General features: G+C 44.7%; 1 protein-coding gene across 1 annotated transcript; it reads right to left on the bottom strand.

Moving 5' to 3' along the window:
* Window positions 1–10034: 10034 nt before the first annotated feature.
* On the bottom strand, window positions 10035–12195 carry LOC138986389 (40-kDa huntingtin-associated protein). The gene has a single exon (XM_070366011.1). The coding sequence runs from the start codon at window positions 12074–12076 to the stop codon at window positions 10967–10969; it is 1110 nt and encodes a 369-aa protein (XP_070222112.1). The 5' UTR covers window positions 12077–12195; the 3' UTR covers window positions 10035–10966.
* Window positions 12196–17168: the final 4973 nt, after the last annotated feature.

The raw sequence follows: 17168 nt of genomic DNA, 5'->3' as shown, positions 1-17168 counted from the left end.
TGCAGTTACAAGACATCAAGAGAAAAGGCTCAGCTTTGTCAACAATCTGTTAGATACCTGGGCCTAATCATATCAGAAGGGACTAGAGCCATAGGCCCCAAGAGAATTAAACCTATACTAAATCATCCCCTACCTATGACTTTAAGACAATTGAGAGGATTTTTGGGAATCACAGGTTACTGTTGCATTTAGATTCCGGGTTATGGGGAACTTGCCGGGTCTTTATATAAACTTATAGCTGAAACCCAGCAGGCCCAAACCGACAAACTGGTTTGGTCTCAAGATACTCAAAAGGCTTTTAAGGTTTTTCAGACTGCTCTCCTGCAAGCTCCAGCTCTGAGCTTGCCCACAGGGTCAGAATTTAATTTGTTTGTCACTGAAAGAAAAGGTGTGGCCTTGGGGGTTTTGACACAACTTCGAGGGCCTCACCAGCAACCTATTGCTTATCTAAGCAGAGAATTAGATGTAATTTCACATGGGTGGCCCCACTGCCTAAGAGTAATTGGGACAGTGGCTTTATTAGCACCTGAAGCTTTAAAAATAATTAATGGACGAAACCTTACTGTACTGACTTCTCATGATGTGAGTAGAATCTTAAATTCTAAAGTTAATATGTGGATGACAGACAGTGGGCTTCTTAAATATCAGTCATTGTTGTTAGAAGGACCAGTAACTAAGCTTAAAGTTTGTGGAAATTTAAATCCTGCCACTGTCCTTCCTGAGAAGGAAAATGAAACACCTGATCACGATTGTTCCCAATTTCTAACTTTAAACTATGCAGCTCGGGAAGATCTAGTGGATACCCCATTAGACAATCCTGACATGGATATATTTACTGATGGCAGTTCTTTTGTTCGGGATGGAAAGCGTAAAGCAGGTTACACTGTGGTGACTGCTGAACAGGTTTTAGAAGCAAAATCTCTCCCCCAGGGAACCAGTGCTCAGTTAGCGGAGCTTGTGGCTCTGACCCGAGCTCTAGAGTTAAGCAAAGGGCAGCAGGTAAATATCTACACAGATTCTAAGTGTGTTTATTTGACTTTACATGCTCATGCTGCAATATGGAAAGAAACACAGTTTAAAACAGCAACAGGAGAACCTATTAAACATTTCAGAGAGATCGAGAGACTTTTAACTGCTATATATTGTCCTAAAGAAGTAGCTGTTATGCATTGCAAAGGACACAACAGAGATGGGAGTAAAGTAGCTGAAGGTAATCAGCTGGCTGACTGTCAAGCCAGAAAAGTGGCACTTTACGAAACCCCTTCACTGCAGACGCCTTTGATCTGGACAGGTCCTGTGGAACCGGAAAAACCCCAATATACTGAGGAAGAATTAGAAAGATATGAGAAACGAGGAGCAAAGATTACTGATAAAGGATGGTTACAGTCTGAGGATGGACGATTAATAATTCCTGAAAATGCTCAGTGGAAAATTCTTAAGCGTTTTCATTTGGGTGCAGAGAGTACTTACCAGATGGCTTCTCATTTGTTTGAAGGTAAAAATGTAATGAAAACTTTAAAGAACATTATCAAAAGGTGTGAGGTTTGTCAGAAAAATAACCCAAAGACTGAAAAGCTAGCAAAATCTGGATTACAACGAAGTGGAAAGTATCCTGCATAGGACTGGGAAATTGATTTTACTCATATGCCAAAAGCTAATGGGTATTCTTGCTTACAAGTTTGGGTGGATACTTTTACTGGATTGAGGCTTTTCCCTGTCATAGTTAACAGGCTAAGGAAGTTATAAAGATTTTAACCCATGAAATTATCCCCAGGTTTTGGCTGCCACGGAGCCTTCAGAGTGACAATGGCTCCGCGTTTAAAGCTGCTGTAACTCAGGGGGTGTCCAAGGCTCTAGAAATAGAATATCACTTACACTGTTCCTGGAGACCCCAATCCTCAGGAAAGGTTGAAAAAGCTAATGACATTATCAAAAGACATCTGTGCAAATTAACTCAAGAGACACAGGACAGTTAAAGTCCTACCCATAGCTTTAATGAGGGCTTGAACTGCCCCCCAAAAGGAGGGACTTTCCCCCTTTGAATGTATTTATGGAAGGTCTTTCTTATGCACAGACATTGTTATAGACCCTGAAGCCTTGGAATTAACTAGTAACTCAGCTCTCAGCTTTTCAACAGGTATTAACAGAACTCCGGGAGACAATTCTTGACCCAGCCTCTGAGTCAAGCAAGCCTCTATTTGAGCCAGGAATCGAGATCCTCATAAAAACTTCGGGGTCTGGGGGCCCATCCCTTGAGCCTCTCTGGGAAGACCCTTACCAGGTTATTCTTTTTTCTCCCACAGCTGTCAAAGTGCCAGAAATTGATTCATGGGTACATCACACTCGAGTTAAGAGGTGGCACCCTGACCAGAACTAAGTGACTTCATTTTATGTCTTTAATTTCTATGCTCTGACTTTGTACTTTTCAGATGGGCCTGATAATCTATGTAAGCCTACTTCTGCTGACCCCAGAAGTCCTGAGTCTGCCATTTGATCCTCAAGACAATGCCTTCCTGTCCTGGGCTCATTCCTATGCTGAATCCCACAATCAGTCTAACTGCTGGGTCTGTGGAGCACTCCCCTCTTCATCAGTGAAAGGCTTCCTGTGGTGGACATCTCCACAAGGAAAAGACTTTCTCACAGTCTGCTAATACCTTCAACAACAATCGCATGTGATGCTTCTTCTTAAACTGATGACATTTAACCACCTTAAGATAGACTGATGTAACTATGGACATAATATGACTTTTAATTTTGATTTTAACTTGTTTTAATGACTAATTTGTCTTGCATCTGTAACTGTGTAATTGGATTTGTTTCTAGTTGCATGAAGGCTTTTAAGTTACAAATGGTTGTCCAAGCTCCTACAAGTGCCACAGCCTCTTCCAAATATTACTTGGGGCCCCTGGATCAGAGACCCTCAATATGAGGGTTGGGAGAATATGTTGCCTCACCAATTTAGGGACAATGCCCCTTATCAGCTCAGAAGCAGTTATGGAATTAAAACGATGCTCCTTTCCCCTGGCAACATAATTCTCCTAAAAGAAAAGGGGGGAATGAGAGAGTCATTTCCTAGGCAGGTTGATAATAAGTCTAGGGGTCCCAAGGAGGGAGGGATCTGGAATTCTCAAGGAGGAAGAAAGGACAAACTTTTTTGTCCCTCTACATTCCTTAGGATTATATAACAATAATGTATCCTGCTTGAAGACAGTCTCTGGAAAAAACCTTCTGGCTAATCCTGTTATCTTAAGCTGTAAATTATGGGAGTAGGTCTAGTGAGGTCTTTACAACCTCCAGACATTCTTTTGATTCACTGTAATAACTAATTAGAGAGTATATAACTCCATGGCTAACACTAGCAAGGGGGTGCTCTTTCTACCCCCTTCTTATGCCTATGTCAGAAGCTTTCTCTATCTCCTTTATACTTTAATAAAACTTTATTACACAAAAGCTCTGAGCGAGCAAGCCTTGTCTCTGGCCCCAGATTGAATTCTTCTCCTCCGGAGGCCAAGAATCCCAGCGTCTTTGTGTGGTTCAGCAACAACCTTTCCTCATGGTATCAAGTCCCATCACTTCATGGCAAATAGATGGAGGAAAAGTGGAAACAGAGGTAGATTTTATTTTCTTGGGCTCCAAAATCACTGCAGATGGCGACTGCAGCCACAAAATTAAGAGACGCTTGCTCCTTGGAAGAAAAGCTATGACAGGTTATTAAAAAGCAGAGACATCACTTTGTGAACAAAGGTCCCTAAGGTTTTTCCAGTAATCATGCATGGATGTGAAAGTTGGACCATAAAGAAGGCTGAGTGCTGAACAATTGATGCTTTTGAACTGTGGTGTTGGAGAAGACTCTTGAGAGTCCCTTGGACAGCAAGGAGATCAAACCAATCAATCCTAAAGGAAATAAACCCTGAATATTCATTGGAAGGACTGATGCTGAAGCTGAAGCTCCAGTATTTTGGCCACCTCTGTGAAGAGCTAACTCATTGGAAAAGACACTGATGCTGGGATAGATTGAGGACAGGAAGAGAAGGGGATGACAGAGGATGAAATGGTTGGATGGCATCACTGACCCACATGTGTCTGAGCAAACTCCAGGAGTTGGTGATGGACAAGGAAACTTGGAGTGCTGCAGTCCATGGGGTCACAAAGAGTAGACTCGACTGAGTGACTGAACAACAAGTCTATTTTCTTGTTCATTTCCTATATAGTTGTCCTATCTCTTAATGAAAGTTTAGTATCAGTTCAGTTCAGTTCAGTTCAGTCGCTAAGTCTTGTCCAACTCTTTGTGACCCCATGGACTGCAGCTCACTTGGCCTCCCTGTCCATCACCAACTCCCAGAGTTTACCCAAACTCATGTCCATTGAGTCAGTGATGCCATCCAACAATCTCATCCTCTCTGTCATCCCCTTCTCCTCCTGCTTTCATTCTTTCCCAGAATCAGGGTCTTTTCAAATGAGTCAGTTCTTTGCATTAGGTGGCCAAAGTATTGGAGTTTCAGCTTCAATATCAGTCCTTCCAATAGTCTTCAAATATTATTGTACAACTATTTCTCACATCAATTCTATCAGTTTTTGCCTTATATATTTTGTATTTTTGTTTTCTGTCGCATATATATTTGTAATAAGAATGACTGACTTTTTTGTCATTATGAAATGTTTCTCTTTATCTCTAGGAACTTTTGCTTTGAAGTCTATTGTATCTGATATTAGTATACCCACTTCAGCTTTCTTGCCATTGCTGTTATCATGATATATCTATTTTCATATTTTTACTTTCAATCAATTTGTATTGTGGAACATTAAGTACATCTCCTGTAGACAGCATATAACTGTATCATGTTATTTTAGCCAATCTCACAATCTTTGCTTTTTTTTTTTACTAGATTGCTATTATTCTAACCACTGCTATAGTTGATTTACATTTGCTCTTTTCTTCTTCCTTTATGTTTCTTATGGGCTTTTTTGTTCCTTTATTTCTTCTTTATTACCTTTTTTGCATTAAGTGAATATTTTATAATGTAGCATTGTAAGTTTGTAAATGATTTTTTAAAATATATTTTTGAGTTTTTTTTTTTTTAAGTGGTTGCTCTAGGGTTTGCCAAATACATCTTGGTTTACCAGAATCACCTTCAGATCTATAGTACCTTATTCCACATATATACATATATATTCCTATATAGCTCTATTCCATTTTCTCCTCTTTAATGATACTACTATTATACCTATTATGTCTATTAATATTACAAATCCAACAATAAATTGTAATAATTATTGCTTTGCCAACTGTAGTCATTTCTGTAACTCAGTATAGCTTGACTCCCACCCACTTCTTTTACATTGCTTTTGGAAAATATATTACATTTTATGTTACAGACCTAACAGTACACCATATACATGCTATTGTATATATTTAACATATTATTATATGTATTATTTTATACATTTAAAAAATCAGTTCACAGAAAATAACAAAAGTTTACAACTATGCTGTCTTTTATAATTACATAAACACCTTTCTTGGTGCTGTCTTGTGTGTGTATTTGTGTTTGAATTGCCATCTGCAGTCACTTGCTTCCAGCTTGAAGAACTTCCATCAGTATTTCTTGTAAGGCAGGTCTGCTAGCAACAAATTCACTCAGTGCTTGTTTGTTTACTTTGTAAATGTCTTTATTTGCTTTCCTTTTTTCAAAGATAGATTTGCTGAATATGGGGTTGCTGGTTTACATTTTTTACTTTATCACATTGAATATGTTATCCCAACGCATTGTTTCCTCCAGAAGTTGACTGTTAATCTTATTGGAGTTCCCTTTTAAGAGATGAATCATTTTTTTCTTGTTATATTCAAGATTTTCTCCATGACTTTTATGATTTCTTTGACTTTCAGAACTTTTACTATGATGCATCTGTTTGGGAATCTCATTATCCTTATCCTACTAGAAGTTTATTGAGTTTCTTGGATGTGTAGGTTATTGGTTTTCAATTTAGGGAGTGTTCTGTTATTATTTATTTGGACATTTTTTTCTACTATTTTCTCTCTCTCTTCTCATTACTCCTATGTTGGTACACTTGATGGTGTCCCACATTTCTCAGAGACTCTGTTCGATTTTCTTCATTCTTTATCTGTCCTGTTTTCCGCTTGCATAATCTCTATCGAACTGTCTTCAAGTCTGCTAGTTCTTTCTTGTTCTAGTTGAAATACACTGAGCCCTTCTAGTGAATTACTTATTTCAGTTATTGTACTTTTCAACTCCAGAATTTCCTTTTGGTTCTTCTTCCTATCTCGTATGGATATTCTATATTTGATATAACATTGCCACCATATCTTTTACTTTTTAAAGTATGCTTTCCTTTAGTTTTGTGAACATATTTGTAAGGACAATTTTGAAGTCTTTTTCTATTAAATCTGACATCTACTTGCTATTTCAGGCAGTTTGCATTGCCTACTTTTTCCTCCCAGTGTGTGAACCATATTTTCTTCTTTGTATGTCTCATAATTTTTTTGTTGGAGGCTAGCCATTTTAGACAATATATTGTAGTCACTGTTGAGTATTGGTCCATTACCCACCCCAGGGTTGGTTATTGTTTATTATTATTTAGTGACTAGGCGGATTATACCAGTAAAGTCTATCCCCACGCTCCCCCACCCTTGCCCCACACATTGTTAAGCCTCTTACCTATTACCCTGGAATGACAGTGATATTGACAGGATTCTCTTTGCTTGACCACATCCAGCTGTTAAAAGTCCATGAATTGCCAGCTGATTACTTACTCTCTTGTCTTCATCAAAGCCTTGGGAGCATAACTTGTTCTTCAAAGGAATTCAACCAAATTGTGGCTTCTTTGAAGAATAGTTTCTGAGTTCACGCTTGATATTTGTTCTGATCCCAGGAAGGCTCATAACTGGCTAAGTCTGCAGTTTCATTAAATCCACAAGTTTCACTGTCTTTTCACTATGACCTCTGTTGTTCTTGAGACTGTCCTTAGGTTTGAATTTCTCCATGTTGTAAATAAAATCAGTTCCTCTGGGAAGAGATTAGGAGCTATCTGTTTTTTTGGTCTGTGCCTCCTTTTGGGTAAAATCTCTGAGCCATGGCTCTGGAACTGGGGTTGGGGACAATGGAAAACTTCTGAGTGACACTTGTGCTCTAGGACTTGAACATTTGGAAGGGGACATCCGCCTGAAGTGGAACCACTGACTCATGAGCCAGAGAAAGAACAAGATGATCAGGACCGCAGTCTTCTCAAACCATCACACCCAAGGTGCACTTTCAGTCTGGTAAGTGGGAACTGAGTGGAAGAAGGGAACTTTCACTTCACCACACTTGCCTGGGACTCAGCCTCATCAGCACACAGCTGGAGTCAGGATGAGACATAATGACATACTGCTCCTCCCAGGAAGAAAGCCCTCTGACTACAAGTCAAGGGAAGAGAAAGTGATTGCAATCTGAAGCGGAGCGCTGAGTCTGAGTAGCGGGCAGGTGGGAAGGAAGGAGTGTCCTTGGTTCAAATACGACAGTTGTTTGCTTTTTTTAATAAAATTTTTATAGATTTTGATATGTGTTTCTCCATTTTCTGTTTGCAGGAGACATTCATTTCACATATTCTAAAAGCTTAAAATCTCACTAAGAAATTTTAACATATTACTCTTTTGAAAAATATACTGTGACTTGTTTACAGACTTTCACTTCTTTCCATTGGCAACTACTGGGCCCAGTCTCAAATATGCTCATCAGTAGAGTCTTTTTTCTTCAGAGTTAAAAAAAAACCCACAGAAAGCAAGTCTGCTAAGGATAGTTCAAGAATTCTTTCTAGGTTGAGAATATTTAGCCAAAGAACTGCATTAAAAAATACTGGCATTAAGTTTTTTCTTTTTCCTTGAATACGTTTGTTAATTATTTGAAGTATAGTTGAACTCAACTGTTCATTTTCATTTAGTTTTAGAATTATTGTTCTATCGTTGGTTTTATTTATATTTTAATATGAAACCATTAACATGATTACAAAAGTCAACATTATTAAAAATAAAAAACTTCCCCTTTCACCCTTTTGTAGCCAACCAATTTTGTTTCTGGCTTACCTTTCTGTTTCTTCAATAGAAACAAGCATATACATATATATAATATATATATATTATATATATATATATAATTGAGGACAAAGGATCAAAATCCCAATGGAAAAAATGTGTAAAATAATAAAGTGAATCTATTTTAGAAATATTAGCTATTGCTCTGCATTATATGTGGTAAATATTTTCTCCCAGTTTGCTGTCTTTTTACTTTGTTTATGGTGTTTTTTTTTAACCATGTAAAAGTTTTGATTTAAAAAAATTTTAATTAAGTCAAATTTACCAATTTTTAATTTTATTACATCTGGTTTTAAATTGTAGTTAGAAAGTATTTCTCTTCACTTAGGCTACAGAAGAATTTTCTAATGTTTTTGCCTGATGCTGTATGGTTTTATTTTTTAGTATTTAGACCCCTATACATTTGAAGTTTATTTTTGTGTATGGAGTGAGATATGAATCTACTTAATTTTTTAATAAATAGCTTTTCAGTTGTCCCAGAACCATTTATTAAAATGTCCATCATTTCTATAGAGATTTGAGATGCTATCTTTGTCTTAAACTAAACTTTATGTGTATCTGGGTATACTTTTTGACATGCTATTCACTCCACAGGTGTGTTTGTCTATTGCTACACCACTACCCTACTGTTTTACCTAAAGATGCCTTATTGTATATTTTATTTTTTTATAATTAAAGTTGGATTTGTGAAACATTTAAAGAAATTACTGTCTTGGGTCTTAGTTGCAGCATGTTGAATCTTTCCTTGTGGTAGGAGGGCTTAGTTGCCCCTTGGCATGTGGGATCTTAGTTTCCCAACCAGGGTTTTTACCCACGTCCCCTGCATTTTGGGGCAGATTCTAAACCAATGGGCCACCAGGGAAGTCCTGATTGTATATTTTAATATCTTATCAGACTACTTTTCCCTTATACTTTTTCCTTTTTAGTGATTTCCTGGCTATTCTTTTAAAAATATTTATATTAATTTGCTTGGCTATACCAGGTGTTAGTTGTAGCACGTGGGATCTTAGATCTTCACTGAGGCATGGTGTGGTATGTGGGACCTAATTCTCTGACCAAGGATCACATCTGGGTCCCCTACACTGGGAGCTCAGAGTCTTAGCCACTGGACCACCAGGGAAGTTCCTGGGTATGCTTTCTTGTTTTTTAACAGATTGATTCTGTTGTTTTCCTTTCTCTGGAGAAGGTAAACACCGCTTGTATATCCAATACCAGCATCTTTGGGATTCCCTTCCCCCACCTACTCTAAGCAAGCCTCTAAGGAGGTTTTCCCTTTCGCCCAATCCCAAATGCTCTCACCAGGCACACTCCATAATTCATTCGTAAGCATTCTTGTCCTAAGGCTGGTAAGGGAGGCAGCCAGGGCTGAGTGTCCCAGAACAAGCAAACGCACGAGGGAGCATGCACCCTTACCACCTTGGCAGTAAGCGGGACTGGACTTTCAGGGCTTGGAAGGACCCTGCTTGGCAGCCATGTGAGAGCACAGGAGGGGTGCCTGCATCTGTCTCCAATGGGCTCCGCTATACTTGCTTAGCCACTGTTCCCACACTGCTGAAATAGAGGTACCAAAAATGCCCTAAAAGTCCGACCAATTTGGGGGCATTTATCTCATACAACATTCCACATATTCCCCCTCCCCACCAAACCCACAAAAGCAAGATCGAGTCCCAAACTGAGTGCTTAAATCTCACCCCAAAAGATTACTGCTGTCTATAACCTCAGCCTCAAGGACGCATTTTCCCAAACTGAATGGCTGAGAATGAGAATATATTCTAAAGAGTTCTTGTCATCACACTCAACACTAAAGAAAATTTGAGAAAACAGCTAAGTCAGTTTGCATGTATCATTTGGACCAGAAATATAGTGTTTAAAAATGGAACACCATCCTGTTTTTGGGGGCCAAGGGGACAGTCTGGCATATATGTGATCACACTAGACCAAAGAAGCATGTTGATTTTATATATTTGAGTTAAAGGAAGATTTGTAGAAGGATCTGTACTACAAATAAAACTTGTCCATGTGGATTACCCAGACCTCTCGGAACAACTGCAACTGAAAACTCCAGTGCACATCTGACACCTTTGTGCTGGAGCTCACCCCTCCCTCACCCCTACTCCCAGGCCAACCCCTTTCGCACCGAAAACATACACACTGTAGCTAAGGACCACATCGCAAATGTTCTCTGTAGATTCAAAGGCACAGTGGCCATTTCGAGTGAACGAATCCACCTCGGATCTAAAAGGGAACTATCTGTGCTTCTACCTTCTGACAGCTAGATAAAATTCCCATTTTACAGAGGAGCTCAATCTAAACTGCAAGTCAGGAGTGTCAGAAAGGCTTTATCATAGATTGAGGGCTGTAGTGACAACCGTGGAGGACTGAATACAATGATTCCAATGAATACTATGTATGAGGCGCATGAAACAAAGGAGGAACTGGGCGATCACACAGGCAGACATCGGAATATGCTAAGGAATCACTGTCACCATGAAAAGACCATGCAGCTAGAGTTCTGAGCCAGAGCTATTCAAATAAATCCTGTGTGAAACAAGGATGTGGGGAAAGGGGAGCTTTGGTTGTGGGGGAGTTGGGTCAAAGGGACCCAAGGGATTCTCAAGTTTATGTTGAAATTTCTGGTGAGGTGAGCTGTGTCCTCCGATTCTATTATATGGTTTTTTTTTTTTCCCCTTTTCCTGCCACTGTCATGGAAACAAGGTGACTTTAGTCAACTACATTCCTCCAGTGGCAAGACAAGTAAGATACATTGCAGAGGCAGAAGCGCCGGGATCAAGATCTTTCATGCTCCCGCAAACGCTCAGGCTGGTGCGTGAGTTTCGGGAACAGGCACAGCGTGGCTGGGTTCCTGTCAGGGATTCGTCAGATCCCCTGGCCTGACGGGGAGACGGTTTCCTGCAGAACGAGGTGCAGGAGGTGGTTCTGCTCGGCGCTCAGCAGGGGCCACATCTCCACCTGCAGCAACTTGACGGCCTCTGTGTCCTTCTCGTGTGTGGCCATGACCAAGGACTGTAGCAGCAGAAAGAGCTCCTCGGGCAGCGGGCCGCTGCTGTCCTGCCCGTGGCCGTCAAAAGCCTCCCAGGCGTACTTCTCCAGGGTGTGCGCGTGCTCCGGCAGGAGCTTGGCCGGCGGCGGCTGCAGGAGCAGCAGCAGCAGCACGCGGGACACCTCGCAGCGGACCAGCACGTCGGCGAAGGCACCCAGCGCGGCCGGGGCGGCGGTGGCTGGCTGCCCAGCGCTGGGCGGGAGCAGCGGGGCGAGGGCCGCGGGGGCGGCGGGCTGCGGCCCGGGCGGTGGGGGCGGCGGCATCAGGGGCTGCGGCGGGGGGCCGCCAAACTCCTGCGCCAGGCGCTGCATGCGCGTGAAGAGTGCCAGCGCGCTGCTGTAGTCCCGCGCCAGCAGCTGGCAGGACGCGGCATGGCCGAGCGCCTGCAAGGCGGCCAGGGGCAGCTGGGGCAGCTGCAGCTGCGCGGCGCGCTGGAAGTGGCCGGCGGCGGCGGCCGGCTGGCCCAGGTCGCGCAGGGAAGCCGCCAGCTCGAGGCAGAGCGCGGCGGCTGCGGCCGGCTGCCCGAGCTCCAGGTGCAGGCGCACGGCGGCGCCCAGCGCGGCGGCGGCGGCCTGTAGGGCCTCCCCGGCGGCGGCGGGGCAGGCCAGGCGCTGGCGCGCGTCGCGCTCCTGCTGCAGAAAGAGGCGCGCGGCCTCGGTCAGCGCCAGTGCCTCGCCGGGCCCGTGGAAGAGCGCCTGTTGGCAGCGCGCCACCGCCAGCTGGCACCAGGCCGCGTACGGCAGGCACTCCTGGGCGCGCAGCTCACGGCCGAGCTGGGCGAACTGCTCGCCGGCCTCCGCCACGTTCGGCTTCCGCAGGAACCGCTTCTTGAGTTTGTTGGACACCTGGCGGTAGCGCGCCAGGAAGTCCCCCGGCTCGGGGCCCGGGCCCGCGCCACCGCCCAGGCCGGCCGCGGAAGCCGCCATCTTCGCCTCCCTGGCCCTTCCAGGCGCGCTGACGCAACCGGGCGGCGACAGGCGACGTGCCCTGCGTCCGGCTCGGGCCCACAGCGCGACGGCGCCGGTGCGGCCGCCCAGATGCTCCCATCGCCGGGGTGATACGCAAAAGAGCGGGCGCGGAGGCGGGGCCATGAGTGGCTGCAGGCGCCATATGCAAATCGGAGGACCTGGGCCGGTCCTGGCTGGGAGCCCGCTGTTGCTAGGTGACAGCTTGCTCCTGCAGGTTGCCTAGCAGGGCATTTCCTGGCATCCCTAAAGGCACACGACCAAAAAGTCAACTGGTGACCCTGCGTGACCCTGATTCAACTTTGCATAATTGCGGGTTGTGTCCCGCCCACCCCAGTCCCCATTCCGCCGCAGTCTCGCGGTCTAGGCCCCTGCCCCAATGGGTATCTAGGCCCTATGGCCATGGGAACCCCTGTCAAGCACGCTGTCCACCGTCCCTGCATTCCACGCCGCGAGGCGGTCGGTCACTTTGGCACCTTCACCCCACCACGACGCCGTCCTCTCGGTCTTGAACGTCACCCTCAGGACCCCGGTCCCTCTGGGGACTTCGCCTGGCTCCTACCTGCTCAGAGCCAACGGGGGAGCCTTCTTTTCCCCGGCCTCCCCCCAGACCCCACTCCACTGCACCCCCGCCACAGCCAGCCTCTCTCACCAGGGTCACCGCATGCGCTGTCACCGTGGGCGACCGCTCCTCTCTGCCTGCCATCCCCGACTCCACCCGTACCCACAACACTCCCCCTCTGCTCTAGCCAGACCCCCGACCCCTACCTCTCCAAGGAGGGGTGTCCCACCACCACTTCCCAGGCCAAGTGACTGAAGCACACACAGGGATGTCTTGAAACACTTTGATTGATTCGACATGACCGGGCCTGAGACACCGGGCTGTGCAGTCGGTCAGTGAGCAGACCTGGCGCCCGACAGCTAGGGGGAGGAACCGAGGACCCAGGGTTGAGCAGCTAGTGCCAGGCTGGGGCCAGCAGGGAGATGGTTGTCATCCCAAAAGAGCCATTGAGCAGAGCGTTGTGGTGGACCGCTGTGCCACGAGTTCTGGGGTGATGTGCCTCTGACCGCTGTTCTGGGCCTTGTTGCCTGCCAGCCCCAGGACCTTGGCAGTTAGGTGGTGCATAACGGCTGCTAGAAAGATGGATGCAGAGGAGTTCAGGTGGCGCTCCATGTGTCTCATGGAGAAGGATAGCTCGGCATGGGCGGTGCGGAAGCGGCGACCAGATGACCTTCGACGGCCCCTTTCATGCTGACCGTTGAGCCTGCTTTCTCTGAGGCCTCGCTTTGCGGTGCAATGGGATGAGGTGTGACGGGATGATATGCGATGAGATGAGATGCGGTGGGATGAGTCAGCTGGTCCCAACCTCTCAAAACAACCGGTACTCTCAGACCTCTACTCCATATCCTAGCAACCACGAGCCGGCCCCTCATTGGTCAGGGCGCACGTTCTGTGACAGGTAGACTCCCCTGAGATCACTGCTTTCCCATGCCCCCCACCCCACCCACCTCCGCAGGCCTGAATCTGCAAAGAAATGGCGCTGGCAGAATCCTGCTCACCCTGCCCATCGGACCCTCTCTTTGTCGGAACTCTCCCTTTCCACGGGAGGAGACCTTTATACAGAGAAGGCAGCAGACCACCCAGTGGCACCAAGTATATGCTGGCAGTGCTGGGCCATCATCACCACTGTGTCTAGTTCCAAAACTTTGGCACCACCACAAGGAGAAACCCCTGTACCAGCCAGGCGGTCACTCCCCACTGCCCCCTCCTGCAGTTTTCCCCACCCCATCCTACCTTGCATAGTTCTCAGGCAACCAACCACTCATCAGCTTCCTATCAACAGCCCTTTGCCTGTTCTGGAGACTTCCTAGAGATGGAGGCATACAATAAATAGGTGGCCTTCTGTGTCTGGCTGCTGTCACTGAGCATAGGGCCCATGCATGTGGTAGCACGAATCAGCACTTCTTTCCTTTTCCTGGCTGAATAGTTTTCCACTGTATGGCTAGACCACACATGTTTTCTATCTGCTCAGCAGTGGATGGACATTTGGGTGACTTCTCCCTTGTGCCTACTGTGGTGGACATTCCTCTATGGGGTTCTGTGTGAACGCCTGTTTTCAACTCTTTGGTATGTATGTCCATGAATAGATTTATGGTTTTTTTTTCAAGACTCTTAATTCTATTACATTGATCTATGTGTCCATCCTTATGCTAGTACCACACAGTTTTGATAGCTGCAGCTTTGGGGTAAGTTTTGAAATCCGGAAGTAGGTGTCCATCATGCCTCGGTACACTGTCCCAAAATATATATTGTTAGTCTGTTTCCTGGCCTTCCTGAAAGGGACCTAGAGGTTTTTAGTCGATGTGATTTTGAATTAGGAGAATACCTTTTGGGGCCTATCGGACACTGGTTCTGATCTCACACTAATTCCAAGATGCCCCAAGTGTCACTATGGTCCATCAGTCATAGTAGGAGCTTATGGAGGTCAAGGGATCAATGAAATTTTAGCTTAGACCCACCTCCATTGGGTGCAGTGTGAAGCCAAACCAATCCTGTGCTTGTCTACACAGTTCTGGAATGCAAAATTAGGATAGACATATTCAGCAGCTGGCAGAGTCCACAACTCATCTGTTCCCTGACCTGCAGATTGAGGGCTATTTTGGCATGGATGGTGAAATGGAAGCAATTAGAATTGCCTCTATCTAGAAATATAGTAATGGAGAAGGCAATGGCAACCCAATCTAGTACTCTTTCCTGGAGAATCCCATGGATGGAGGAGCCTGGTAGGCTGTGGTACATGGGATCACGAAGAATCTGACCCAACTGAGCAACTTCGCTTTCACTTTTCACTTTCATGCATTGGAGAAGGAAATGGCAACCCACTCCAGTATTCTTGCCTGGAGAATCCCAGGGACGGTGGAGCCTGGTGGGCTGCCATCTATGGGGTGGCACAGAGTCAGACACGACTGAAGCGACTTAGCAGCAGCAGCAGCAGCAGAAATATAGTAAACCAAATCAATGCACATACCTGAGTGGATTTCAGCGATTTGCAGTACCATCAAGGGCTACAAACATGCAGGAGTGATGATTTCCTCCATATCCCCATTAAAGTAGCCTATTTGGCCCGTACAGAAAACAGATGGTCTTGGATAATGAGAGTGGGTTTTCATTAGCTTGACCAGGTGGTGATTTCAATTTCAGGTACTTTACCAATGTAGTTTCATTGCTTGAGCAAATTGACATCTCCAGTGCCATGCTACCTGCCCCCTTCATGGATCACAGCCTTGTCATGGTGACGGCAGTTGCATAACTCAATGAAGCTATGCCATGCAGGCCCACTGAAGACGGATCAGTCATATTGGAGAGTTCGGACATATTGTGGTCCACTGGAAGAGGAAATGACAACCCACTCCAGTATTCTTTCCTCGAGAACTCCATGGACTATAGGAAAAGGTAAAAAGATATGACACCAGAAGATGAGCTCCCCAGGTTGGAAGGTGTCCAATATGCTACTGGTGAAGAGTGGAGGGCAATTACTAATAGTTCCAGAAAGAATGAAGTGGCTGGGCGAAAGTGGAAACAACACCCAGTTGTGGATATGTCTGGTGCTGAAAGTTAAGTCTGATGCTATAAAGAACAATATGGCTAGGAACAATATTGCATAGGAAGGTTAGGTCCATGAATCAAGTTACATTTCATGTGATCAAGCAGGAGATGGCAAGAGAAAACTTCGACATCTTAGGAATCAGTGAACAAAATGAACAATGGGAATGGGTGAATTTAATTCAGATGACCATTATATTTACTACTGTGGGCAAGAATCCCTTAGAAGAAATGGAGTAGCCCTCATAGTCAACAAAAGAGTCTGAAATGCAGTACTTGTGTGCAACCTTAAAAATGACAGAATGATCTCAGTTCGTTTCCAAGTAAACCATTCAACATCACAGTAATCCAAGTCTGTACCCTAACCACTGATGCCAAGTAAGTTGAAGTTGACTAGTTCTATGAAGACCTACAACACCTTCTAGACCTAACACCAAAAAAAAAAAAAAAAAGATGTTCTTTTCATCACAGGGGATAGGAATGCAAAAGTAGAAACTCAAAAGACACCTGAAATAACAGGCAAATTTGGCCTTAGTGTACAAGATGAAGCAGGGCAAAAGCAAAGAGAGTTTTGCCAAAGGAACACACTGGTCATAGCAAACATCCTCTTCCAACAACACATGAGATGACTCTACACACTGACATCATCAGATGGTAAATACTGAAATTAAATTGATTATACTTTTTGCAGCTAATGATGCAGAAACTCTGCATAGTCAGCAAAAACAAGATGTGGAGCTGACTGTGGCTCAGATCATGAGCTCCTTGTTGCAAAGTTATGCATAAATTGAACAATGTAGGGAAAACCAATAGGACATTCAGATATGAAAAAAGTGAAAGTGAAAGTGAAGTCGCTAAGTCATGTTCAACTCTTTGCAACTCCATGGATTGTAGCCCAAGGAATTTTCCAGGCAAGAGTACTGCAGTGGGTTGCCATTTCCTTCTCCAGGGGATCTTCCTGACCCAGGGATCAAACATGGGTCTCCTGCACTGCAGGCAGAGGCTTTACCTCTGAGCCACCAGGGAAGCCCCTAACCTAAATCAAATCCCTTATGATTATACAGTGGAGGTGATGAATAAATTCAAGGGATTAGATGTGGTACACAGAGTGCCTGAAGGACTATGGACGGAGGATCATAACATTGTACAGTAGGTGGTAACCAAAACTATCCCCCCAAAAAAGGAATGCAAAAAGGTGAAGTGGTTGTCTGAGGAGGTTTTACAAACATCTGAGAAAAGAAGACAAACAAAAGGCAAAGGAGAAAGGGAAAGATATACCCAACTGAATGCAGAGTTCCAGAGAATAGCAAGAAGAAACAAGGAAGACTTATTAAATGAACAGTGCAAATAGAGGAAAACCACAGACTGTGTGGATCACAGCAAACTGTGGAAAATTCTTAAAGTGATGGGAACACTAGACCACCTTACCTGTCTCCTGAGAAACCTGTA

This window comes from Bos mutus, chromosome X (genome assembly GCF_027580195.1).
Source record: "Bos mutus isolate GX-2022 chromosome X, NWIPB_WYAK_1.1, whole genome shotgun sequence".
NCBI lineage: Eukaryota > Metazoa > Chordata > Mammalia > Artiodactyla > Bovidae > Bos > Bos mutus.
The sequence above is the reverse complement of the archived record's forward strand: the minus strand, read 5'-3'. Positions and strand labels throughout refer to the sequence as shown.